Source organism: Neofelis nebulosa, chromosome 3, assembly GCF_028018385.1.
Source record: "Neofelis nebulosa isolate mNeoNeb1 chromosome 3, mNeoNeb1.pri, whole genome shotgun sequence".
NCBI lineage: Eukaryota > Metazoa > Chordata > Mammalia > Carnivora > Felidae > Neofelis > Neofelis nebulosa.
In genome coordinates this window covers 118914650-118942396 of record NC_080784.1, presented here as the reverse complement: position 1 = coordinate 118942396, position 27747 = coordinate 118914650, and the positions used below count along the sequence as shown (strand labels likewise).

At 34.3% G+C, this 27747-nt stretch overlaps 1 protein-coding gene across 4 annotated transcripts in view; it reads left to right on the top strand.

Annotated features, from left to right (window-relative positions):
* The window catches only part of TET2 (tet methylcytosine dioxygenase 2), a 136205-nt gene that overhangs the window by 93929 nt on the left and 14529 nt on the right, over positions 1–27747 (top strand). Inside the window, exons 5-8 of one of the 4 annotated variants that reach the window (XM_058721758.1) lie at positions 662–755; positions 1393–1601; positions 21852–22002; positions 24574–24663. In XM_058721758.1, coding sequence (XP_058577741.1) covers positions 662–755; positions 1393–1601; positions 21852–22002; positions 24574–24663 — 544 coding nt within the window. Of the gene's footprint in view, positions 1–661; positions 756–1392; positions 1602–5960; positions 10312–17676; positions 18242–21851; positions 22003–24573; positions 24664–27747 lie in introns of those variants that run through there. The other 3 variants (XR_009259404.1, XM_058721759.1, XM_058721760.1) reach the window with 3 other exon arrangements.

Here is a 27747-nt window from a genome sequence, read left to right as displayed (position 1 = left end):
GACATGTTTTGTATCATTCTTGCCCAATTTACAAATTATTCGTTGCTAATTAGTATGTAGAAATTCACTAAATAATCATCTAGTAGCCTGGCAGATACCCTAAGTGCCTTTTGTTACTAGCAAGCAGTAAGTAGTGCCTTGGTCCTAAGGAAAAATATAATCTATTTCTAGAACTATCCTATATTTTCAAAATTGCTGAATGCTAGTGATTTGTGAACCATCTTTTTAACAATGTTAGAGATTCTTTGAGGAACAGTTCTAACTAGAATCTATTGTGATTCCCCAAGTTTTAAACTAGCTAAATTTAGTAAAGGACAAAAACCAAATAGTAATATGTCTTAGAAGACTGAACTTAACAAACTTAAAAAAGTTTTGTGCTTTGTGAAATTATGTCTAAAAATAAGCTTTCCCATTATTTTCGCCCAACATATAATTTAAAAATAGTTCATTACAATTATCCATATATTTTGATACTGAAGAAGTATAAAGCTTAAAGTCTGTTATCCAGTTTGCTTGGCTTAGACCTATTTTTTAAAAATAAACCATTCATTTCTCAGGATGTGGTCATAGAATAAAATTATGCTCAAATGTTCAGTATTTTGGTTGCCTCAGCTTCATTTGCTAATTTTATGTGTGTGTGTTTCTGTGGATTTCTTTTAAGGTTTGGACAGAAGGGTAAAGCTATTAGGATTGAAAGAGTCATCTATACTGGTAAAGAAGGCAAAAGTTCTCAGGGATGTCCTATTGCTAAATGGGTAAGTGTGACCTGATGAGGCCTTTGATCTTCAGTCGTGGGCATTTTGATTCATTAATCTAACTCTGAGAATTGGGTTACCCAGATCAAAGAGTCATTTATGCCGGTTGAAATGAACATTGCTTATATTTATTTTGTGTCATCTCTTAAAGAAAAGGCAGATTAGTTTTTAAGCCAGGTACAAACTGTATTTAATTGAAAGAATGTAATAGCGAAGACGAGGTCCATTCAATTTGCTAAAAAGTATGATTCTTCCTGGGATAGGAAGAAGTCACCCTTAATCCTTTAAATACCTTCCATTAATCTTTATGTTGTCATTTTTGAAAGCCTTGAACTTTGTGAAAAAAGACGACCATGTCTTCCATGTAGCTCTAGCTTTAATGTAGGGGGCATTGCCCCCCACTGTACTAGGCACAGTCTGCTAAACATTGCACGGTTTTGCATCCCGCCTAATTCTGACCCCACCGTATAGATGGCTAGCAAAAGGCAAGTTGCAGTAGCTGGCAAACATTGCCCTAATTGTGACCCAGACATGCAAAAATATACGTACATAAATCAATGCTCTCATCTGCCACAAGTGACCCTTGTTTTGTTTTGGTTGGGGTGGGGGTGTTGGGGTGGAATGGTGACCCACACAGGTGGTTCGCAGAAGCTGCAGCGAGGAGAAGCTACTATGTTTGGTGCGGGAGCGAGCTGGCCACACCTGTGAGGCGGCTGTGATTGTGATTCTCATCCTGGTGTGGGAAGGAATCCCACTGTCTCTGGCTGACAAACTCTACTCAGAGCTCACCGAAACGCTGAGGAAATATGGCACTCTCACCAATCGTCGGTGTGCCCTGAATGAAGAGTAAGTGATGCCTCCCTCTCTTTCCACTAAGAGCAAAACCTAATTATTGGTTTGTGGGAAGAGAGTTGAACCTGCATTTGTACATTTATTAAATGGGGATCGAAATGCCTGTTTCCCAGTCCTGCAGTAGGAAGTCGTATTTGCTAACACGGGTAATCCGAGGCGATTCCATGAATTATTTTGTACCTTCAGACAGCGTAGACATTTAGTTAGGAGCAGCTTGCTGCAAGTCTGAATGTCCGTACTCACATGAACTCAGTTGTGCCATAAATTTGAAAGTATCTGTGTGTCCACTTGGTGCATGTGACAGCCCTTTGTGTGGCTGGCAACCACATTAGTAAGTATTGACACCATTTCTGTGTTGCAGTAGCTGAAGCAGAAAGTAAGTTCGATGAGAAATTTTAGGATTCCCAGGTCAAGGACCTTAATGTAGCAAACGTGAAAATATAAGGCTTATAGAACTTCTGTAGAAACAGACTGATTCAGACTTCAGTTCAATCAAGTTTATCATTTTCACAATACCAATAAAAATTGCTTTCATTTTTACTGCTACTAAATAATCAAGAAATTAGTGGCTATTTATGCATTATGTTTCAGGAATATAAACATTTGGAACAGAGCCAGGGGTATGCAGTTAAATATATTTAGTGCATCCAAGGACTAGTATGTCTTTGTTTGTCAACCTTATCCAGTTTAGGAAGTTTAAATCTTCACTTGGAGAAAGCTTCATTTTTATTCTTCCTCTGCTATTCCTATATAACATTTTTTTAAAAAGAGTATGGGAGAATTCACAGTGCTACGCTGAAATGCTACAGTGTAATTTTACTGACAGCTGGCTCTAAAATAACTTTTTAAAAATGTTTATTTGTTTATTTTGAGAGAGAGAAAAAGCACTAGCAGGGGAGGGGCAGAGAGAGAGAGAGAGAGAGAGAGAGAGAGAGAGAGAGAGAGAGAGAGAATCCCAGGCAGGATCCACACTCAGCGCGGAGCCCTACACAGGGCAATCTTCCAACCAACCCTGAGGTCATGACCTGAGCCAAAATCAAGAGTCTGACACTTAACCAACTGAGCCACCCACGCGCCCCAGTTCTAAAATTCTTTTTCATTTTGCATTTCTTCCTTTAGTCTCCGTTCCTCTGCGTTCACCAAACTGCAATATAGTTTACTGAATTTATAGAAATACTATGCCACTCATTGCAACATCCCATTGTAACCTCATTTGTTCCTTTGCTGACTATTATTCTGACTACTATAGCTTTACTAACATGGTTAGTAAATACTAACATGGATTCTCTCTCTGGGTCATGGGGGGTATGCAAATCAATTATAAATAATATGTCTAGGAAAGTTACTGTTCACATATCAAAGGTGGGGACGTGGCTTCCTGTGGTAGTTATGATCCAAAAATCTCGTGTATGTGTGTGTTCCTCACTGCCATAAATCCACTTTTATAATTGATGTGTTGGAAAGTGGAAATCTGGTTCATAACATATGACTCATAAACCTATGATGGACAGCTTTATGTGTAAAATACTTTTCAGTTTACCCTAATTTCCCTTGCTCCTTCTTTAAAAGATGTATTTAAATGCCTTTAATCAAAGAAAATGAAGTTAAGGCACCTTGAGATGATGTCCCTGATAGCACTTTTCTCAGGAATTAACTATCTGCCTTGTTTTTTAAAGCAGACTTCCTTTTAGACTTGATGGCTTGAACTTCTAAACTACTGAGGAACTTCTTGTGAAAATAGCAGTGTTTTAATTTAAATTTCTTGAAGTTTCATGCAAACTATATTTCTTATTTTTTTGTAATTGATTTAATTTTCAGTTATTATATATCTGGTATTTTTCCCCTGAAGGCTTTTCTGTAATTTCTATAAATGCCATTGCCTGTCATGGAATCTGACATATAGAAAGAAATTCTGTCAAGAACTTTCCTAAATTGTATTATTTTGCATTTAAAATCCATGAACAGTAAAAGATTGGGCCAGGATCTAAGAAAAATTACAGTGTAAGTGGTCTAAATAAGAGGCGAGTACAAAACTATTGAAATATGTGTTTCAATGATTAAAACATTTTAAAGGCCAGTCTGCATACTTTTGCTTCTCTTTGTCTGGAATTCCATCATAAGGGTGAGTAATTATTTAGACTAAATTTTAGCTTGGGGCTAAGAGTGTTTAGAATAATTCTCAAAAAACAAAACAATGTACTTAACATACACAATTAAAACAGGCACCAATGGCAATAGAGACTTCATTCAGTTATAGCTTTTGAAGTTTCTAATACCCCATAAAATACATTTTATATTTGGCAGAAGCTAGAATTATGACTTTGCCAAAAACAGAGGATAATCTCAAATTGGGGCTGCTGACTCAGTTTAATATTCAAGGCTGTATGAATCTCGTCACCGAGTTCTTACAAATCCCAATGCCTACATGCACCATAACCAACCACTGTGAGTCCAGAAAAGAACTATCAGAATAATCTTTCAGTGGGAAAGTCAAAAATGGATTTTTACATTTCCTTTGAGATTAACCAGCTGTTTCTCCTTTAAAGATTTCCCTTTGAGATTTCCATTTTATGACTAAGCCTAACCAATATGTTTTTGGCAAGTTAAGAGTTGTGGGAGTGTCATTATAAGAAAGTCAAAGCCAGAAATGTGTTTTGCCATGCTGGGTGATGTTAAATGTTGTGTTTTTGTTTTTTTTTTTTTTAAGCTAACTTTATATTATAAAAATTTTCAAACATGCATAAACGGAGGAGTGCAGTCTAATGAATCCCTGTGGACCCGTTACATAGCTTCAATACTTATCAACATTTTATCAATACTATTTCACATATTTCCCCTACACTTCCTACCCCCACTGCCACCCCGACAGTGTTTTAAAGCAAAACACAGATACCATCTCTAACAGACAGTGTATATCTCTAACAGACAAGGATGTTTTTTATAAAACCTAGTTACACTGTCATTTTCATTCATCTCAAAATTGACAGTGATTCTTTAATATCTTTTTTTTTTTAATTTTTTTTTCAACGTTTTTTATTTATTTTTGGGACAGAGAGAGACAGAGCATGAACGGGGGAGGGGCAGAGAGAGAGGGAGACACAGAATCGGAAACAGGCTCCAGGCTCTGAGCCATCAGCCCAGAGCCTGACGCGGGGCTCGAACTCACGGACCGCGAGATCGTGACCTGGCTGAAGTCGGACGCTTAACCGACTGCGCCACCCAGGCGCCCCATATCTTTTCATGACATGTTCAGACCATATTTAGATTCCTAATTGGATCTTTTTCAAAAAATAATAATAAAAAGCAAAACTATATTGCCAGCAAGAAAGCCCATACCTTGTATTTGATTGAGGCTTTTGAGTGGTACCAGTTCATGCCTATTGTCTTGCATATTTATGAATAAAACTTTCTATCACTTTCAAAAGTATCCCAGTTTGGAAGACAAATTATAGTTTCCATAAGCCTCTTTTTATTTATAATAGTTCCCCCTCTCTTTAGTGAATTTTTTTGTTAAAGAGACTATATAATTTGCTCTGTAAAATTTCCCACATTCTGGGTATGTAATTGCACATTTGTTTCATTCACCTTATCCCTCTATCCCAACTGTCTTTTGTGCATTGATATTAAGAGACTTAAAAAAGTTACGTATGTGTATATGTATGTATATATTGGCAAAAATGCTTTTGTAAGTGGTAATGAAATAATCTTAATTCTTCATATCCATCAGGAGGGTTAAATGTCTGCTTTGTTCCATTCTTAGTGATGTTAAGAGTGTTCAGTGAGTTCAGGAGTTGTCAGCTTGATTCGTCCATCCTAAAGTTTTCCCAGAAAACTTTCACCTAATGGTGTAGTGTATTGATTGAGGATCGTTGCTTGTTTCCATTATTTTTGTTTGAGTTTGCAAATTCACAAGTTTTTTTATTTTTCAAAGTATAAATTTATGTATTACATTTGAATTTATTTTGCTAGTTTGTAAACTTGCATAAGGTTGAATATCTGATCTAATTTTTAGTTTAAAGTTTTATATTTCCTTTACAGTAGAAATCCAGATGGTAACTCAAAGGTTGAGAATGTTTTTAAAAATCTGTTACATAGATGAATATTTTTATTACAGTTGCTTTACTGATTTGTTGTTTAACCATGAGCCAAATTCTGAGTCATGTTAAAATGAAGCTGACAAATGCTAATTTTAATAATATTCTAATAATATAGAAATAAAAATGCCTTTTAGTAGCCATTTCATGTAGGAAATCATCTTGAAGTCACTCTACCTTGTTATGCAGAGATTTTTTTGAGATATAATTCACATACCATAGAAGTCACCATTGTATTTTATGTTTTATTTTGAGACAGAGAGAAAGCACGAGCTGGGGAGGGGCAGAGAGAGAGGGAGACAGGAACCAAGATGGGCTCCATGCTGACAGCAGAGAATCTAATGCAGGTCTCGAACTCACAAGTAAGAGATCATGACCTGAGCTGAAGTCAGATGCTTAGCTAACTGAGCCACCCAGGCTCCCCTAAAATTCACTATTTTAAAGCTTAAAACTCAGTGGTTTAGTAATATACTAATATTGTATAATATTAGTAATACACTAATATTAGCAATATATTCATTTGTGTAATAATACACAAAGTTGTGCAACGTTTTCTTCACTCCCAAAAGAAAACCCTGTACCTATTAGGCAGTCAGTTCCCATTTTCCTCTTCCCTAAAATGGCAACTGCTAATCAGCTTTCTTTCTCTATAGATTTGCCTGTACTGGGCATTTTGTATTAATGGTATAGAATATTTTGCCTTTCTGCCTGGCCTCTTTCACTTAGCATAATGTTTTAAAGGTTCATCCATATCATAACATTAATCAGTGTTTTATTCCTTTTAGTAGATGAGTAATATTCCATTGTGCGTATGTGTGTGTGTGTGTGTGTGTGTGTGTGTGTGTGTGTGTGTGTGTGTATACATATCTCACATTTTCCTTATCCATTCATCAATTAATGGACATTTGTATTGTTTCCACTTTGGGGCTATTATGAATAATGCTTCTGTGAACATCTGTGTACAAGTTTTTGTATGGACATAGGTTTTCAGTTCTCTTGCAGTGACATTGTTAGTCATATGGTTACTCTATGTTTAACTCTGTGAGGAAATGCCAAACTGTTTTCCAAAGGAGCTGTACCATTTTTCATTCCTGCCAGCAGTATGTCGAGGTTCCAGTGTCTTCGCATCCTCATCAAAACTAGTTATTGTATGTCTTTTTTTATTATAGCCTTCCCAGTGGGTGTGAAATGTATCTTGTCATTTTGATTTGCTTTTCCCAAATGACTAATGATGTTAGACATTATTTTATGTACTACTGGCTATTCATATGTCTTCTTTGGAACATGCCTACTTGATTCTTCACTCATTTTTAAGTTGAGTTCATATTTTTTGAGTTGCAAGAGTTCTCTATATATTCCAGATACTAGAACTCTAGCAAATATATGGCTTTCAGATATTTTCTTTTATTCTGTAGGGTGCCTCTTCACTTTTTTGATAATATCCTTGAAGCACAGGATTTTTCAAATTTGATAAAATCAAATGTATGTATTTTTTAATTGCCTGTACTTTTAGTGTCATATCTAAGAAGCCATTGCCTAATCCAAGGTCTTGGGGATTTACCTCTGTTTTCTTTACAGAGTACTATAGTTTTAGCTCTTACATTTAGCTTGTTGATCCCTGCTAAGTTAATTTTATGATGTAAGAGTCCAATACCATTCTTTTGCATATAGATCAGCACCATTTGTTGAGGAGACTGTTTTCTCCATTAAATGGTCTTGTCATTCTTGTTGAAAATTAATTGGCAAAAATGTATGGGATATTTTGGGACTCTTCTATTCCATTAATCTACCTACATTTCAGTCCTTTTGGCAATACGATACAGTGTTAATGACTGTAATTTGTAGTAAGTTTTGAAATTGGAATTCACCTGTTTTATCCATTCCCCCTACCACCTCCCCTCTGGCAACCACTCTCTCTGTATTTATGTTAAGTCCTCCAACTGTTTTACAAGATTTTTTTTTTTTTTTTTTTTTTTTTGGCTACTCTGGATTCTTTTCATGTCCTTGATAATTTTAGGATCACTTTTTCAATTTCCCCATATGGGATTTGACAGGGGTTCTGTTCAATCAGTAGACCACTATGAGGAGTATTGACAGCTTAACAGTATTAAGCCTTCCAATTGGTTAACAAAGGGATGTCTTTACATTTACTTAGGTATTTAATTTCTTTCAATGATGTTTTATAGTTTTCAGTATATAAGTCCTACATACTTTTGTTACATTTGTAAGTATTCTTTTTTTTTTTAATTTTTTAAATTACTTACTTATTTTTGAGACAGGGAGAGACAGCATGAACGGGGGAGGGTCAGAGAGAGAGGGAGACATAGAATCTGAAACAGGCTCCAGTCTCTGAGCTGTCAGCACAGAGCCTGACGCGGGGCTCGAACTCACGGACCGCGAGATCATGACCTGAGCCGAAGTCGGATGCCTAACCGACTGAGCCACCTACGCACCCCTCTAAGTATTCTTTTTGATGGTATTTAAATGTAGTTATTTTGATTTCATTCTTGGATTGCTAGTCATATGGTGTTTCTAGTTTTATTTTTTTATTTAAATTTTTTTAATGTTTTATTCTTTTTTTTTTTTTTTTTTGAGAGAGAGAGAGAGAGAAAGAGAAAGAGAGTGCGATTAGCGGAGGGGCAGAGAGAGAGGGAGACACACAATCCGAAGCAGGCTCCAGGCTCTGAGCTGTCAGCACAGAGCCCGATGCCGGGCTCCAATTCATGAACCGCAAGATCATAACCTGAGCCAAAGTCAGACGTTTAACCAACTGAGCCACCCAGGTGCCCTTAATTTTTTGACAAACCTTCAAACTGTTTTCCATAGTGGTAGCACCAACTTATGTTCCCACCAACAGTGCAGGAGCACTCTCTTTTCTTGTACACATCCTCACCAACATTTGTTTGTCTTATTGATGCTAACCATTCTGACTGGTATGAGGTGATATCTCATTGTGGTTCCGATTTGCATTCCTTGATGCCTGGTGATATTGAGCATCCTTTCAGGTATCTGTTGGCCATCTGTATGTCTTCTTTGGAAAAATATCTATTTAGGTCCTTTACCCAATTATTTATTTATTTATTTATTTATTTATTTATTTATTTATTTAGGTGTTGAGCTATAGAAGTTATTTATATATTTTGGATATTAACCCCTTATTGGATATGTCATTTGCAAATATCTTCTCCCATTCAGTAGGTTAACCTTTTTGTTTTATTGATGGTGTCCTTTGCTGTGCAAAACCTTTTTACTTTGATGTATTCCCAGTAGTTTATTTTTGCTTTTATTTCCTTTGCCTGAGGAAACATATCTAGAAAAATGTTGCTAAGGCTGACGTCCAATAGATTGTTGCTTACTTTTTCTTCTAGGAGTTTTCAGGTTTCACATGTAGGTCCTCATCCATTTTGAGATTATTTTTGTGTATACTGTAAGAAAGCCATCCAGTTCATTATTTTGCCTGTTGATGTCCATTTTTCCCTATACCATTTATTGAAAAGGCTGTCTTCTCCCACTGTATATTCTTGCCTCCTTTTTATAGATTAATTGACTGTGTACGGTTGGTTTTATTTCTGGGTTCTCTGTCCTGTTCCATTGATCTCTGTGGCTATTTTTTGTGCCATTACCATATTGTTTTGATTACTATAGCTCTGTAGCATATCTTGAAGTCTGGGATTATGATACCTCCAGCTTTCTTGTCAAGGTTGCTCTGGCTATGTGAGGTCTTTTGTGGTTCTATAAAAGTTTTAGGATTATATGTTCTACTTATGTGAATAATTCTATTGGTAATTTTGTAGGGATTGCTTTGAATCTATACATTGTTTTGGGTAGTATGGACATTTTAACAATATTAATTCTTCCAATTCATGAGCATGGTGTATCTTTCCATTTCTTTGTATTGTGGTCAATTTTTTTCATTAATGTCTTATAATTTTCAAAGTATAAGTCTTTCACCTCTTTGGTTAAATATATTCCTAGGTGTTTTATTCTTGTTGGGACAATTGTAAATGGGACTGTTTTTCTTAATTTCTCTTTCTGCTACTTTGTTATTAATGTATACAAACACAACACATTTCTGTATATTAATTTTATATCCTATAACCTTATTATTTGTTTGTTTTTTGGTAGATTCTTTTGGGTTTTCTCTGTATAGTATCATGTTACCTGGAAAAAGTGATCATTTCACTTCTTCCTTACAATTTGGATGGGTTTTTTTTTTTTTCTATTTTTCCTTGTCTGATTGCTGCAGCTAGGATATCCAGTACTATGTTGAATAAAAGAGGTGAGAGTGGACTTCTTTGTCTTGTTCCTGATCTGAGAGGGAAAACTCCCAGTTTTCCCCCATTGAGTATAATGTTAGCTGTGGATTTGTTATATATGGCCTTTATTATGTTGAGGTGTATTCCCATTAAACTCACTTGAGTTTTTATCTTGAATAGATGTTGTATTTGTCAAATTCTTTTTCAGCATGTATTGAGAGATCATATGGTTTTTATCCTTCTTGTTAATGTGATGTATCACATTGATTGATTTGTGAATATTGAACCACCCTTACATCCCTGGAATAAATCCCCCTTGATCATGCTGAATAAACCTTTTAATATATTGTTGAATTCGGTTTGCTAATATTTTGTTGAGAAGTTTTGCATCTGTGTTCATTAGGTTTTCTTTTATTATGGTGTCTTTGTTTTTAATATTAGGATAATGTAGGCCTCATAGAATGAATTTGGAAGCTTTCCTGCCTCTTATTTTTTGGAATAGTTTGAGAAGAATAAGTATTAACTCTTTAAATGTTTGCTGGAATTCACCTATGAAGCCACCTGGTCCTAGATTTTTGTTGGGACTTTTATTACTGATTCAGATTTGTCACTATTCAGATTTGTCAGAAATTTGTTCCATTTCTTCCTGAGTTGGTTGTGGAAGATTATATGTTACTAGGAATTTATCCATTTCTTCTAGGTTTTCTAATTCATTAGCATATAATTTTTATAATACTCTCATAATTTTTTGTATTTCTGTGATGTCAGTTATTTCTCCTCCTTCATTTCTGTTTTTGAGTCCTCCTTTTGTTGATGAGTCTAGCTAATGATTTGTCAATTTTGTTTATCTTTTCAAAGAATCAGTTGTTTCATTGATCTTATTGTTATTTTTTAGTCTCTATTTCATTCATTTCAGCTCTAATCTTCATTATTTCTTCCTTCTACTAGCTTTGAGATTTTTTTCTTTTTCTAATTCCTTTAGGCATAAGGTTAGATTGTTTGAAATTTTTATTTCCTGAGGTAGGCTTGTAATATTATAAACTTCACTCTATGAACTGGTTTGTCTGTGTCCCAAAGATGTTGGACTGTTGTGTTTTAATTTTCATTTATCTCCACGTATTTTTTTATTTCCTCTTTGAGTTTCTTGTTAACGCATTAGTTGTTTAGTAGCATGTTGTTTAGCTTCCACATGTTTGTGAAGTTTGTGGTTTTTTTCCAGTTTTTTTCTTGCAATTGATTTCCTGTTTCATATCATTGTTGTCAAAAGATGCTTAATATGATTTTGATCATCTTAAATTCATTTATATTTGTTTTCTGGCCTAATGTGATTTATCCTGGAAAATGTTCCATGTGCACTTGAAAAAAATGTTTATTCTGCTGTTTTTAGATGGAATGTTCTGTATATATCTGTTAGGTTCATCTGATCTAATGTGTCATTCAAAGCCATGTTTCCTTGTTGATATTCTGTCTGGAGGATCTATCCATTTATGTAAGTGGGGTATTACTAGTGTTGTATTACTGTCCGTTTCTCCCTTTATGTCTGTTTAATATTTGCTTTTCATATTTTGGTGCTCTTATGTTGGGTGCATAGATATTTACAACTGTTACATCCTCTTATTGGATTGATGCCTTTAACATTATGTAGTCCCTGGTCTCTTACTACTGTCTTCGTTTTAAAATCTATTTTGTCTAATATAAATATTGCTACTGCATTTTTTTTTCTTTCCTGTTTGCATGGAGTATCTTTTTCCATCCTTTCACTTTCAGTTTATGTGAGTGTTTAGGTTTAAGTTCTTTTCTTGTAGACAGTATATGGATGGGTCTTGTTTTTCAGCCAGTCATCTCATATCTTTTGAATGGAGCATTTAGTTCATTTACATTCCAAGTCATTGTTGATAGGTATGTATTTAATGCTATTTTGTTAATGGTTTCTGGTATTTTTTGTAGGTCTCTATTCCTTTTTTCTTCTCTGGTTTTCTTCTCTTGTGGTTTGATGACTTGCTTTGATGTTATGCTTGGATTCCTTTTACTTTATTTTGTGTACCTATTATAAGTTTTTCATTTGTGGTTACCATTGGGTTCATATAGAACATCTTGTATGTATAGCTGTGTGTATTGAGTTAATTGCACTTAAATTTGAACACACAAAAGCATGAAAATTTTGTGCTCCTTCCATATTTTGTGTATACAGTGTCATATTTTACATATTTTTATTTGTCCCTTGACTAATTTTTGTAGATACAATTGTTTCCTTCCCTAAATTAGGGAGGTTTATAGCTCTTATTTTTTTCAAATATGTTTTCTGCCCCCTTCTCTCCCTCATATCCTTCTGGGATCCCTATAATGTGAATGTTATTTTGCTTGATGATGTTGCAGAGTCTCAGGTTATTCTCATTTTTTAAATTATTTTTCCTTTTTGCTGTTCAGCTTGGTTGCTTTCCATCTCTTATATTCCAGATAACTGATCCATTCTTCTGCATCCTCTGACCTGCTGTGGATTCCCTCCAGGACATTTTTCATTTCAGATACTGAATACTTCAGCTAACACTGGTTATTTTTATACATTCTTTCTCTTTGTTGAAGTTCTGACTGAGTTCATTCACCTTTCTTTCAAGTCCAGTATCTATGGCCATTATTTTGATTTTTTTTATCAGGCATATTGCTTCTCTCTGTTTCATTTAGCTCTTCATTTTCATTAAGTCTTCGTGCAACAATTAAGTTTTTATGTATTCATCTTGTATTCTGCAGACTTACAAATTTATTAGTGCTAACTTTTTTGATAGATTCCTTAGGATTTACTACATACAAGATTATTTCATCTACACATACAAATAGTTTAATTTCTTCCTTTCCAATCTGAGTACCTTTATTTCTTTTTCTTGCCTAAATTTTCCTGGCTAGAACCTGCAGTAGAGGGGCGCCTGGGTGGCTCAGTCGGTTAAGCGTCCGACTTCAGCTCCGGTCACGATCTCGCGGTCCGCGAGTTCGAGCCCCGCGTCGGGCTCTGGGCTGATGGCTCAGAGCCTGGAGCCTGCTTCTGATTCTGTGTCTCCCTCTCTCTCTGACCCTCCCCCGTTCATGCTGTGTCTCTCTCTGTCTCAAAAATAAATAAAAACGTTAAAAAAAAAAAAAAAAAGAACCTGCAGTAGATATTGAATGGAATTGACAAGAGCAAACATTTTTGTCTTGTTCCTGATTTTAGGGGAAAAACTTTCAATTTTTCACTATTAAGTATTATGCTAGCTGTAGGTTTTGTGGAAGCTCTTTATCAGGTAGAGGATTTTTTTTTTCTATTCTAGTTATTTTTATTATGAAAAGATATTGTACTTTTTCTGCATCTACTAAGATGATCATTTGTTATATTGCTGTAATTTTTTGTACATTGGCCCAACATTGCATTTCTGAGATAAATCACAAATGACTATAATGTATAAATCTTTCATGTTGTTGAAATATGTTTGCTGGTATTTTGTTAGGATTCTTGCCTTTATATTAATGAATGATATTAGTATATTACATTCTTGGGATGTCTTTGTTTTTGGTATCAGGTTAATACTGGATTCATAGAATGCATTGAAAAGTGTTCCCTCTTCTATTTTTTGGAAGAATTTGTAAAGGATTGAGGCTAATTCCTTAAGTGTTTGGTGGAATTCACCAGCAAAGTCATGTAGTTCTGGGTTTATCTTTGTTGGCAGGTTTATTATTGTTATTAACTCAGTCTTTATATTGGTTGTAGTTATATTTATATTCTCTCTTCCTGTTTGAGTCAGTTTCAGTAGTTTGTGTCTAAGAATATGTCCATTTCATCTGGGTTATCTACTTTGTTGATCTATCATTTTTATAGTATTACCTTATAATTTATAAGGTCAGTAGTAGTGTCCTGTTTTTAATGCCTAATTTTGTAGTTTGGGTTTTCTCTTACTTTTCTTGTTTAGTCTGTGTAGTTTTCTCAGTTTTGTTGATCCTTCCAAAAAACTTTTGATTTCTTTGATTTTATCTATTTCTATTTTTTATTTCATTTTTATTTCTATGTCTCTATTTCTTATTTCATTAATTTCCACTCTAGTCTTTAGTATTTCCTTCATGCCATTTGCATTGTGTTTACTTTGCTCTTTTTCTGGATTTTTAAGGTAGAAGATTAGTTTACTGATTTCAGAACTTTTTAAATACAGGTATGTAAAGCTATAAATTTCCCTCTACTTCTGCTTTAGATGTATCCCATAAAGTTTAACTTTTTATTTTCATTTATTGCAGGGTATTTTCTAACTTCCCTTATGATTTTTTTAGTTAACTCACTGATTATTTAGGAGTGTGTCATACATACATATTGATTAATTACCCACCTTTGCTGCTTCTCCATTCATAATTTCACTCCATTGATAACGAATACACTTTGCATGATTTTAATCATTTAAATTTAGGTAGCTTTGCTTTATGATCTGCCATATAGTCTGTCCTAGAGAATGTTCCATGCACATTTGAGAAGAATGTGTATTCTGCTGTTTGGTGAAGTGTACTCTAGATACTAGTTAACTTAGTTGACTTAGTGTTTTTGTTCCTCAGTTTTGTCTAGTTGTTATTATTCAGTACTCCACTTTCAACAGTAGATATATCTTTTTCCCTTTCATTCTGTCATTTTTTACTTTATTTCGGTACCCTATTTTTAGGTTCATGTGTGTTTATAGTTGTTACATCTTTATGAACTGACCCTTTTATTATTATAAAATGTACTTGTTTCTGGTAATAATATTGTCTGAAATCCTACTTTGTTATTAGTATAGCTACTCCAGTTCTCTTTTAATCACTGTTTACATGATTTTTTCTATCCATTTATTTTCAGCCTATTTGTACCCTTAAACCAAGTCTCATAGATGGCAGATAGTTGAAATTCTCAATCCATTTTTCCAGTCTTTGCCTTTTAATTATATTATTTAAACCATATATAGTAAATGTAATTACTGTTGAAGTAGGATTTATTGTTTGCCAATTTATTATCAGTTTCCGTATGTCTTTTGTTTAACTCTTCTTCCATCACTGTCTTATTTTGTGTTTAATGGATATTTCTAGTGCAACATTTTAACTCCCTTGTCACTTTTATTATATTTTTTGGAGTTACATATTTAGTAGTTGTCTTGGGGATTTTAGTTAACATCTTATAACAATCTAATTTAGAGAAATACCAATTTAATTACACTGATATACAGAAACTTTGTTCCTATACAGCTCCAATCACCCCTTTACCTTTGTGCTGTTATTGTCATACAATTTTATGCATTGTATATACATTAACACAGATTTATAATTACTGCTTTATATGGTTGCCTTTACATCAGATAGAAAAAAGAGTTAAAAAACCATACGTATATAAGGTTGTTTCTATTTTCCTATGTGTTTACTTTTACTGGTGTTCTTTGTATTTTCATGTGGATTCAATTACTGTCTAGTGTTCTTTCCTGTCAGACTGAAGGACTCCATTTAAAATTTCTTGTAGAGTAGGGCTAATAGCAATAAACACTCTAATATTTGTCATGGAATACCTTAGTTTATTATTCACTTTTAAAGCATAGTTTTGATATATATAGAATTTCTTAGTTGATGATCTTTTTCTTGCAACATTTAAATATGGAGGCTAGAGGCGCTGGGATGACATATGTCTTATGCATCATCAGCTGTTAATCTTATTGAAAATCTCTTGCATATGATGAGTTTTCTTGCTGCTTTCAAGATTCTTTACCTTTGGCTTTCAACAGTTTTATAATTATTCTAGGTGTGGAACAATTTTCATGCTACTTGGAATTAGCTGAGCTTCTTGAATGTATAGGTTAATGTTGTTCATCAAATTTGGGGAGTTTGGGCTATTATTTCTTCAGATAGTTTTCCTACTTCATACTCTCTTACTCTCCCTCATCTACTTTGTGGATGTTCATTATGAATATGTTGGTATGCTTGATAGTATCCCCATAGGTCTCAGATGTTCTGCTATTTTTACTTCATTCTTTTTTCTTTCTGTTTCTTGGACTGGATAATCTCAACTGACCTATTTTCAGCTTCTTTCCCCACTGCTTTTTCTCTCTCTTACTCAAGTCTACTGTTGAACCATTCTAATGGACCTTCTACTTTAAATTATTTTACTTTCCAATTCCAGAATTCCCATTTTATTATTATAGTTTCTATTTCGTTTTACCTCATCTACTTGATAAAACATTGTTTTCCTACTTTTAGTTACTTTTTTAAAGTTTATTTATTTGAAAGAGGGGGACAGAGAGAGAAAGAGTGGGGGATGGTCAGAGAGAGGGGTGAGGTTCAGGATTCCAACCGACAAACCATGAGATCATGATCCAAGCCTAAATCAAGAGTCAGACACTTAACGACCTGAACCACCCAGGCACCCCTACTTTTAATTTGTTAAGCATGGTTTCCTTCAGTTTTTTTGAACATACTTAAAATAATAACTCAAAGTCTTTGTTTAGTAGTCTTACATCTGAACTTCCTCATTGACAATTTCTATTAACTGCTTTCTTCCTCTGTATTGACCACACTTTGTTTCTTTGTATGTTTTATAATTGTTACAAACTGGACGTTTCGAATAATATAATGTGGTAATTTAGGAAATTAGATTCTCTGCCCTACCCAGGCTTTGTTATTGTTACTTTGTTATTGTTGTTAGTTTAGTGACTTTTCTGAACTATTTCAGTAAAATCTATATTATTTCCTCATGAGCAGCTGTGGAAATCTCTGCTTGGTTAGCTTAGTGGTCACCTAATGATTAGACAGAGATCCTTAGCTACCTAAAACCAGTAAGTCTTCCAGTCTTTACCACGGGAGTTCTGTATGTGTTTTGGACCATGCCTTCAACAGTCAGCCAGGCAATTTACAACTCTGCCTTACCCCGTTATTCCCTGCTTGTGCAGAGCTTCAAGTTTAGTCAGTTTAGAGTTTATGTCTTTTGTGAGTGAACATACAATATGCATATGGCTTTCTGGCTTACCAGGAACATGTTGGCTTTTGAAAGCCTCCTATGGATATCTTATTTCCAATATTTTAACTTTAAGCTTTTGAATTAGCCTTTTTTTTTTTTTTTTTTTTTTTTTTTTTTTTTTTTTTTTTAATGCCAACTGTTATCCACCACCTCAGGCAGTCACAGTGGTTAACAGTTACAAACACCTGCTGGGGAAAAGGCTGTACATACTAGGTGAACTCTAAGGTAAAATGAAGACAGCCTTGCTATTAGTGTCTTGTAGAGAACTACCAAATAGGTAAAATAATGACACTTTTCTGACAATGGGGCACTAGAGGATAGCTAACCTAATTCTGCCCCTTCCAGTGGTTGCCAGGCTGCTGATTTTTACTATAAATGTGAGTTGTTTTGAAGGTTACGACCTTCTTTAAGGTCTTTAAGGTAAAGTTACGACCTAACTTTACACTTCAAGGAAACTAATAAAGAAGAACAAACTAAGCCCAAAGTTAGCAGAAGGAAAGAAATAATAAGCGTCAGAGTGGAAATAAATGAAGTAGAGACTAAAAAGACAATGGAAAAGATGAATGAAACTAAGAGCTACTTTTTTGAAAATATAAACAAAATAATAAACCTTTACACTTACGAAGAAAAAGGAGGACTCAAAGAAATACAATTATAAATGAAAGAGAAGACATTTCAGGTGATACCACACAAATACAAAAGATTATAACTGAACACTATGAACAATTGTACACCCACAGGTTGGACAACCTAGAGGAAATTGCTAACTTCCTAAACACATACAACTTACCAAAACTGAATCATGAAGAAAAAGAAAATCTGAACAGACCAATTACTAGTAAGGATATTGAGCCAGTAATCAGAAACCTCACAACAAAGAAAAGTCCAGGATCAGATGGCCTCAATGGTGAATTCTACCAAACATTTGAAGATGAATTCACAGTCCTCAAACTCTTTCAGAAAGTTGAAGAAAAGGAATTATTTACAAACTCACTTTACAAGGCCAAAATTACACTGATACCAAAACCAGACAAGGACACTACAAAAACAGAAAATGATCTGCCAGTATCCCTGATGAAAAGTTAAATGCAAAAACTCTCAACAGAATATTAGCAAACCAAGTCCAATAGTACATTAAAAGGATCATATACCGTAATCAAGTGGGATTTACTCCAGAAATGTAAGAATGGTTCAACATACCCAATCAATTCCACATTAACAAAATTAAGGATAAAAATTGTATAATCATCTCAAGAAGCACAGAAAACATGTTTGACAAAGTTCAACATCCTTTCATAATAAAAACTGAGTATAGAAGGAAAGTACCTCAACATAATAAAGACCACATATGAGGAAACCACAGTTAACATTATACTCAGTGATGAAAAGCTGAAAGGCTTTACTCTAAGATCAGGAGTAAGACAAAAAAATGCCTACTGTCACCACTTTCATTCAATAAATTATTCGAAATACTAGCCAGAACAATCTGGCAAGAAAATAAAAGGCATCCAAATAAAGGATGAAGTAAAAGTATCACTATATGTAGAGGACATGATATTACAGATAGAAAATTCTAAAGACCTCATCAAAAAAACTCTTAGAACTAATAAACAAATTCAGTAAAGTTGTAGCATACATCAATATACAAAAATCAGTTGTGTTTCTATATACTAACAACGAACTAACAGAAAGAGAAATTAAGGAAACAATCACATTTACACAAGCATGAAAAAGAATAAAACACCTAGCAATAAATTTAAGCAAGGAGATGAAAAATCTGTGTACCGAAACCCCCAAAGATTGATGAAAGAAATCAAAAAAGACAAATAAATGGAAGGATAGCCTATGTTCATGGATTGGAAGAATCAATATTGTTAAAATGCCCATAGTACCCAAAACAATCTGTGGAATCAATGCATTCTCTATCAAAATTCCAATGGCATTTTTCATGGTAATTGAAAAACGAATCCTAAATTTATAGGGAATCACAAATGACCCCAAATGGTCAAAGCAGTCTTGAGAATGAAAAGCAAAGCTTGAGCCATTATACTTTCTGATTTCAAACTATATTGCAGAGCTATATTAATTAAACAGTATGGTACTGGCATCAAAACAAACACTTTAATCAATGGAACCGAATTCAAAGCCAACAAATACATGTATGTAAATATGGTCAATTAATTTTTTTTTTTTTTTTTTTTTTTTTGGGACAGAGAGAGACAGAGCATGAACGGGGGAGGGGCAGAGAGAGAGGGAGACACAGAATCGGAAACAGGCTCCAGGCTCCGAGCCATCAGCCCAGAGCCTGACGCGGGGCTCGAACTCACGGACCGCGAGATCGTGACCTGGCTGAAGTCGGACGCTTAACCGACTGCGCCACCCAGGCGCCCCTCAATTAATTTTTTTAATGAAACCAAGACTATACAATGGGAGAAGCATCATTCTTCAATAAGTGCTATTGGGGAAAGTGGATATCACACACAGAAGAATTAAACTGGACCTCTCCTACACTGTACACAAAAATCAACTCAAAATGGATTAAAGTTTTGAACAGAAGACCTGAAACTGTAAAACTCCCAGGGGGAAAAAAAAAAAAAAACATAGGGGTAAACTTCTTGGAATTGATCTTGACAGTGGTTTTTTGCATTTAACAACAACAGCAAAGGCAACAAAAGCAAAGTAAGAGTGACTACAGCAAACCAAAAAGCTGAACAGTAGAGGAAACCATCAACAAAATGAAGAAGCAGTTTATGGAATGGGAGAAAATGTTTTCAAACCAGACACCCAGAAAGAGATTAATATCCAAGTATGCAAAGAACCTATACAACTCAGTAGCAAAAAAGCAAACCAATTAAATAGGGCAAAGGACCTGAATAGACATTGTTACCGAGAATGCGTACAAATGGCAAACAGGTACATGAAAATGTGTTCAACATCACTAATCATTGGGGAGATACAAATAAAAACTATGAGATATCAACTGACTCCTGTTGGGATGTTTATTACCAAAAAGATAAGAATGCTAGCAAGAATGTGGAGAAAAGGAATCCTTGTATGCTGTTAATGAGAGCATAAACTGGTACACTATGGAAAACAGTATGGAGATTCTTCAAAAAATTAACAATAGAACTACCACTTCTATTATGACCCAGCAACCCCCCTTCTGAGTATATATCCAAAGGAAATGAAATCATTATCTCAAAGAGATTATGCACTTCAGTGTTCATTGCAGCATTATCTGCACTAAAAAATATGTAGAGACAACCTAAGAGTCCACCAATGGGTGAGTGGATAAAGATGATCTGGTATGGAGAAAGAGGGAGAGGGGAAAGAAAGGAAGGGAAGGAGAGGGGCAGGAAAGGAGGGAAGGAGGGGGAGGGGAGAGGAGAGGGGAGGGGAGGGAAAGAGAAAGGTATTATTCAGTCTTAAAAAAGGAGGGAATCTTGTCATTTGTAACAAGATGGATAAATCTGGAAGACATGCTAAGTGAACTAAGCGAAGCAGAGAAAGACAAATACTACATGATGTTACTTCTGTGTGGAATCAAAAAGAAACAAACCAAAAAGAACTCTGAAACAGAGTAGAAAAGTGGTTGTGGGGACAGGGGAAATAGGGAAAGGTTGATAAAAGGGTACAGTCTTTCAGTTATAAAATGAATCAGGTCTAAGGATCTAATGTGTAGCATGGGGACTATAGTTGATAATACTGTATTGTATAATTGGAATTTGCTAAAAGAATATAACTTAAATGTTCTTTACCAAAAAAAGGGGAGTTAAATATGTGAGGTAATAGATATATTAACTACTCAGTGGGCAAATCCTTTCACAATGCACACATACATCAAATCACTTTGTACACTTTCAATATCTTAACTATTTGTCAATTATACCTCAAAAAATCTGGAAAAAATAATTGAATAATAAATACTAATAACAATAATCATAATAGAATACTAGTTTTCCTAGTAGGTTGTTTCATCATTTTTTATTTCTTTGTTTTTTTGTTTTTGGTTTCTTTGCTGAATTTGTCTGCTTATGTTTCTTAGGATATATCTGGCTTAGGCTCTAAAGTCATAATACTGTATTTTAGCCAAAAACTGGAAAGTATTCAAGTGCCTATTAATGGTACAATGGTTAATTTGTGAAATATTTATACAATGGAAAATTGCACTCAATGAATAAACACATGAAAAAGTACAACTATATGCAATGATATGGATATCCCAAACATAATGTTGAACAAAAATAACAAGACACAAATAAGCTTATACTATCTAATTGTGTGTATGTGTGTACCTGTGTATAGAGTTTTACCCATTTTTATACTACATTTATAAATAAAAATAAACATGGTATTCTGTATAAATAAAAATAAAAGTATGCTATATAGTATATATATGAGTAAGCAAAAATGTGTGTGTGTGTATATACATACATATATATACATATACATACTATAGTATAAAAATATGCAAAACTGCACATACATATACATCCCCATATATATATACAGTACACTGTATACAGAATGAAATTGGCACAACTAATCTCTTCTGATAGAAATTATTATTACAGCTTACTGGGCATATTAGGAGATTGTGGAGTGCCAGTATATGTTTGTTTCTTACTTTGAGTGCTACTTACTTGAGTATGTTTTATTTGTGAGCATTTGCAAGCTGTAAAATTGTGTGTAATTTTCTGTGTGATATGTTAAAATAAAGAGTCATTTAAATTGTGTTTCAAAATCAATTAAAATAGTTATTTTCTGATGTGGTTATGGCAGGCTTAATTAATAGAGTTAAACTTCTTTTAAAACTAATTTTTATTCATTTTTGCATGCAGACATCCAGAATACAAGATTGGTAGCCTACATAAATGTTATTGATAGCTATGAACTTGGTCCTTTGATCCCTCAGGAGAACCTGTGCCTGTCAAGGGCTGGACCCCGAGACCTGTGGTGCCTCATTTTCTTTTGGTTGTTCGTGGAGTATGTACTACAATGGATGTAAGTTTGCCAGAAGCAAGATCCCAAGAAAATTTAAGCTGCTTGGGGATGACCCAAAAGAGGTTTGTGTACTTCCTGATATATAATCTGTATTTTTCATGGAGAATTGATGAGTACAGATGAAGTGAACAGTATGACATACTCAGTTAAACTCTCATTAACATAGAGAATTTCACCTCTGAGGTAAATCAACATTTACGCTAAATTGTAGATACACATTATAATATTTGATAAAGTTAGCATAATAACAACCATGTGATACCAAAGTAGTAAAATTTGAGCAAAATAAACTCTTAATACCTATGGTCTTCTATACTTATCTTTCATGTTAATTCTAGAGTTTTAAATAACTGTCACTTTGGTATTAAAACTAAATGTTAATATTTCATTGTTACAAGTTTCGTCTTTCAAACCTGAATTAAAAAAGTCATATTCATCACTGCCACGTTCAGTAAAGACCATTTCTAATCACATTTTCATACCCTGAGATTTGATAGCTTAAAGTTATAATGAATGCACTCAAAAAACTAAAAAATATTTAGATTTTAATATAAATGTAATTGAAATTATATATTTCTCTTGGGGTACCTAGATGGCTCAGTCAGTTAAGCATCCGACTTCAGTTCAGGTCATGATCTCACGGTTCGTGACTTCAAACGCTGCATTGCGCTCTGTGCTGACAGCTCGGAGCCTGGAGCCTGTTTCGGATTCTGTGTCTCCCTCTCTCTGCCCCTCCCCTGCTCACATTCTGTGTCTCTCTCTCAAAAATAAACATTAAAAAAAATTTTTTTAAAGAATTTATATATTTCTCAAATATAACTTACACATGGGTCTCAAATATAACAACTTTTGGGTAGCTTCTAGAGTTTGCTCATTGAATAATCCAAAAACTTCAGTATGTTTACATTTAGATATGACCAAATTTTTACTGACTCTCTGAACCTTACAATTATCTTACAAAGATTAAATGCAATTGAAATATATAGTTATACTATGGATACTATAGTATTGATATGTCCCTCTAAATGAAAACTTTGTCGCTTTATTATTTGTGACTATAATAGTAAGTGGAAATTTAATAAAGTGCAAAAACTCTTGAAATCATGATGTAATTTTCTTCACAGGATTTTATATATATTATATATATAAACGTGTGTGTGTGTGTGTGTATGTATATATAAAGTTTATTTATTTTGAGGGAGAGTGTGCGCACAAGTGGGGGAGGGAGAGAGAGAGAGAATGCCATGCAGGCTCTGCACTGCCAGCAAGGAGCCAGATGTGGGGCTCAAACTCACACTGTGAAGTCATGACCTGAGCTGAAGTCGAAAGCTTAATTGACTAAGCCACCCAAGCACCCCCACAGGATTATATTTTTAATAAACTTTATTAAATGGGCTACATGTCATCAGCCACTTTAATTTCCCACACTGGAGAGCTTTTTTTTTACTTATATTTTATAAACGTTTATCACTTTCACCAGATTTAATATAAAGCAAATCCTGGAGATGGATAGGCACATCCTCCCTCAGGGCGGTAGGAGAGCCTGGCTTAGAAACCTCCTCACCTTCTAAAATACAAATTAGTATATCTCTGCCAGGTAGTTACATCAACATTCTTAGAGAAATAATCACTATGAAATGAGAACCTCTAAGGATGAATGGAATAACTGAGTATCATCGCCTCTCATTTTATAAGCATATTACCTGGAAAATCTGTTCTTTGTAGGGAGGAGGAGCAACTGAACATTCCTCCTTTCAAGTAAACTTTACAAAGTTCTTCAAATATACCACAATCTACTTCTGAGAGTTTTATCCGTATTTGAAGCATCTAGTAATTTTTTGTTCAATGGAAAGATCTTTTCAAATTTTGAACTTTTTAATATTATAAGCACTTAAAAATATAAAGAGAGCCAAACAAATCTTTCCAATGGTTCATCTTCCTTGGCAGCTAATTGGAGGAGTAGAGAATGTGACCTCTTTAAGACTCTATGGCTTCATACTCCTATCCTATTACTGGCATAGGCTTATATTTATAAAATGCTGAGTATCTACATACAAAGTATAAAATTAACATCATAAAAATACCAAAGAGCTAGATATTCTAATAACACATACAAAATTAGATGGTTTATACTTTTTGCTTGGAAACACATGCAAAAGTAGATGATATATGGTGTATACTTTTTGCTTGGAAATTTTGTGGAATTTAAGAAACAAAACAGATGAACATAAGGGAAGGGAAGGAAAAATAAGATTAAAACAGTGAGGGAGGCAAACCATAAGAGACACTTAAAGACAGAGAACAAACAGGATTGCCGGAGGGGAGGTTGGTGGGGGGAGGGCTGATGGGCATTAGGGAGGGCACTTGTTGGGATGAGCACTGGATATTATATGTAAGTGACGAATCACTGGGTTCTACTCCTGAAACCAATACTACACTGTAAGTTAACTAACTTGAATTTAAATATGTAAAAAAAGACATAGTCATGTTAGGAAACCTTAGTTATTTAATAAGAAAGATACTATATATTGTCATTTGGATCTAAGATATAGGGGGAAATTTTTTACTGATAGCCTCTCTCACGTATAAAAAGGATTTAGAATTTAATATGTAGAATTATTCATTTTAAACAGGAAGAGAAACTGGAGTCTCATTTACAAAACCTGTCTACTCTTATGGCACCAACATACAAGAAACTTGCACCTGATGCATATAATAATCAGGTAAGTTTATAAATAACTATGGACAATGATTAGAACAGTTTATTATTGATGACCTACATACTTTCAAAGAACTATCATCAAAAAGAGCTTATTGTTGGTCTTTTAACGTGTAAAGATTGTGAATCTAACAAGCTGTTGTATCCACTAATCTTGTCTCGTATCTCTTCTGTAAGTAGACTTCAGTGGTTAATTAAAATTATGTGACCCAAACCATAGGTTCTAACCACCTATTAACTTTTCACAGAAGGTCTATACATATTATGAGTGTACTACTTTGTAAGTGTACGTACATGTGTCCAGATATGTCTGATTTTGCTAGATTATCTTCATTTTATTTGGCCTTGGCTCCATGAACCAAGCTGAAACACTTGTTTCCTATTTTATGAGTGTGGTCTAGGCTATACCAGTTTGGAAAGCTAGGTCATTTGTTCAGAAATGCTCATGAAGGAGGAAAAAAAAACTGTAAAGTCTTTCCTGTCATTGTGACATCAACAACAGAAGCATCAAATGGAAACCTGTTATAAACTAGATGCTGTATTTAGTCACTGTGGATGTAAAGATGAGTATTGTAGGTTTTTGTCTTTAAGGAATTCCTTCCTTTAAGGAACTCCTTTAAGGCAGAGATATGTAAAATAACAATTACAGAATAATACATTAACAGCTGGGATAGAGGTATGCTCATTTCTGAAGGAACAAAAAAGTTCTCCCTGAAAGTAGAGATGTAAGGTCACAAATGGCCTTGGAGACCGTATAAAGATCTTTGAACTTTGAACTTTATCCTGTATGTAAGAAGGCTACCATTGGGGTGTTTTAAGTGTGTGTTGGGGACAGGAGAGTGTAAAGTGATTTAATTTAAAACGGTCACTGAACAAGCCAAATTAAGTGAAATACAACTTAGGTTAGTGTAAGATTAAATTGGAGGAGTAAGCTAGTGCAGTCACTGGACAAGAGATGTTAAAGTGCTACATTAAAGAAATGGCAGTAGTGAAAGAATAAAGGAAATAAGTATGTGAAATTTGAGGTAGAACTTGTAGAACTTACCAATTGGATTTGAGAATGAGCAGAAGAGACAATTTGAGGAGCCACCAAATTTCTGGCTTGGACAGGTTGTTCTATTAACTAGTATTTGGAATCAGTGAGGAAAAGTAGGTTTGGGGACAAATGGGTGAAATGATAAATTTCATTTTGGGCATACTATGTTTGACATCCTTTAGTATAATTAGATGGAAAATCCTGAGAAAAATCCAGGCTAATTATGGAGATTTGGGAGTCACCAAAATGCAAGAAGTAGTCGAATTCACAAGGAGTGAGTGCATGTTTTCAGAGTAGAGATTATAAAGAGAAGGGATTCTGATGGGATTCTGGCATACACTGACATTTTAGGAGTGGAGGATGAGAAAGCAGTGAAGTAAATGCTGGGAGTAGGCACAATAGAGTAAGGGAGGTTAAAGATTTAAGGGAAAGAGAGAGACTGATAAATGGAGGAAAGCTGGAGGTGATGCAGGTATCCAGAGCAGAGTACACAGTGGCAGGGGGTACAAGGAAGTATGAAGAGCGGTACATTTGGCAAACGTTGTCATTTAATAACATTAAAGACTAATGGGATTAATTTATATAGCAGAGACACACAGGGGAGACCAATACTCATTTAATGATTTAGCTACTCTTGTTTCTATTGTGGACTTTAATACTTTCCCCAAACCTCAGCTCTTTCTTTTTTTAAGTGTGAGCAAAGGAAGCAAATTTAATAACGATCTGTTTATAAACTTGTTTTATGTCACAACTCAGGCTTTTAGAAATATATATGATGTGTATGAAGATTATTTTTAATGCTGTTAATAGTAGTAGGATTAATACTGTTATTTTACAACCTTATCTACTTTGGTAAGTATCACAGAAAAGTATATGGAATGTTTTAGTACTGTTATAAAATAATTCCAAGTGAGAAACACAATAAATCAAGCTATAAAAAGAAAATGAATTGAGTCTATGTTGCTAGATTTCAAGTTTGGCCATTTTCTGTTGAATAAAAATTTTTATAGGTGCTATTAACCTAATGGCTTTAGCTGGAAAAGGGGACAGAATAACAAAGCATTGGTGTTCTTTTTACTCCTTTGATTCTTACTATAGATGGTGTCATACACACCTAATTTTCTAAGCATTTATATTCCACCCTACTATATTATGTTTGGAGCATTTTATGCATTTCCTGAACTTAGAGTATCCAAAATATGAAGGTACCCCAAATTTTAGTTATAACAAGAAGATTACATATAATTCTTTAGATGTGTTTCAGTATTTATATATCGATACATGTGTAGATGTACTAATAAATGGGCAGGAAGTTTCAGTTAAGCAAGATGAATGAGCTCTAGAGATCTGCTTTGCAATGTGCACCTATTGCCAACAATAATGGACACTTAAAATTTTGTTGAAAAGGTAGATCTCATGTTATGTATTCTTACCACAAAATAAAATTTAAATATATACATACATTCATACATAAAAAATAGTTGTATATATAAATTAAATCAATCATGGTTAAAGATAGATAAGGTATTTTTTATATTGCCTAGTATGTACTATTGGGTAATATTCATCCGTATGTCTTAATATTGTTTAAAGATCAAAAAAAAACAGCCATGTGGTTTTTCCCACAGCACATGGGAAGACCTTTTGAGGTTATGGATGCTATCAAAGCCTACCATTTGATTTTTGTCTCTTCCCCAACTGGATATATTGTACTTATTTCTCATATCTAAATGCTCTTCCTTTGCTTTGTTCCTTGATTTTATAAAGTCTTATTGTTGAAGTTAAGCTTCGCATCAGAGAAAAATGTAAGAAAAAAAAACTCTTGTCAACCCAGAAATCTATACCCAGGAAAAACTTCAAAAGTAAAGGCAAGGGAGTGCCTAGATGGCTCAGTCGGTTAAACGTCCAACTTTGGCTCAGGTCATGATATCACGGTTCTTGAGTTCAAGCCCAGTGTTGGGCTCAGTGCTGACAGCTCAGAGCCTGGAGCCTGCTTCGGATTCTGTTCTCTCTCTTTCTCTTTTTCTGCCCCTCCCCCTCTCTCATTCTATC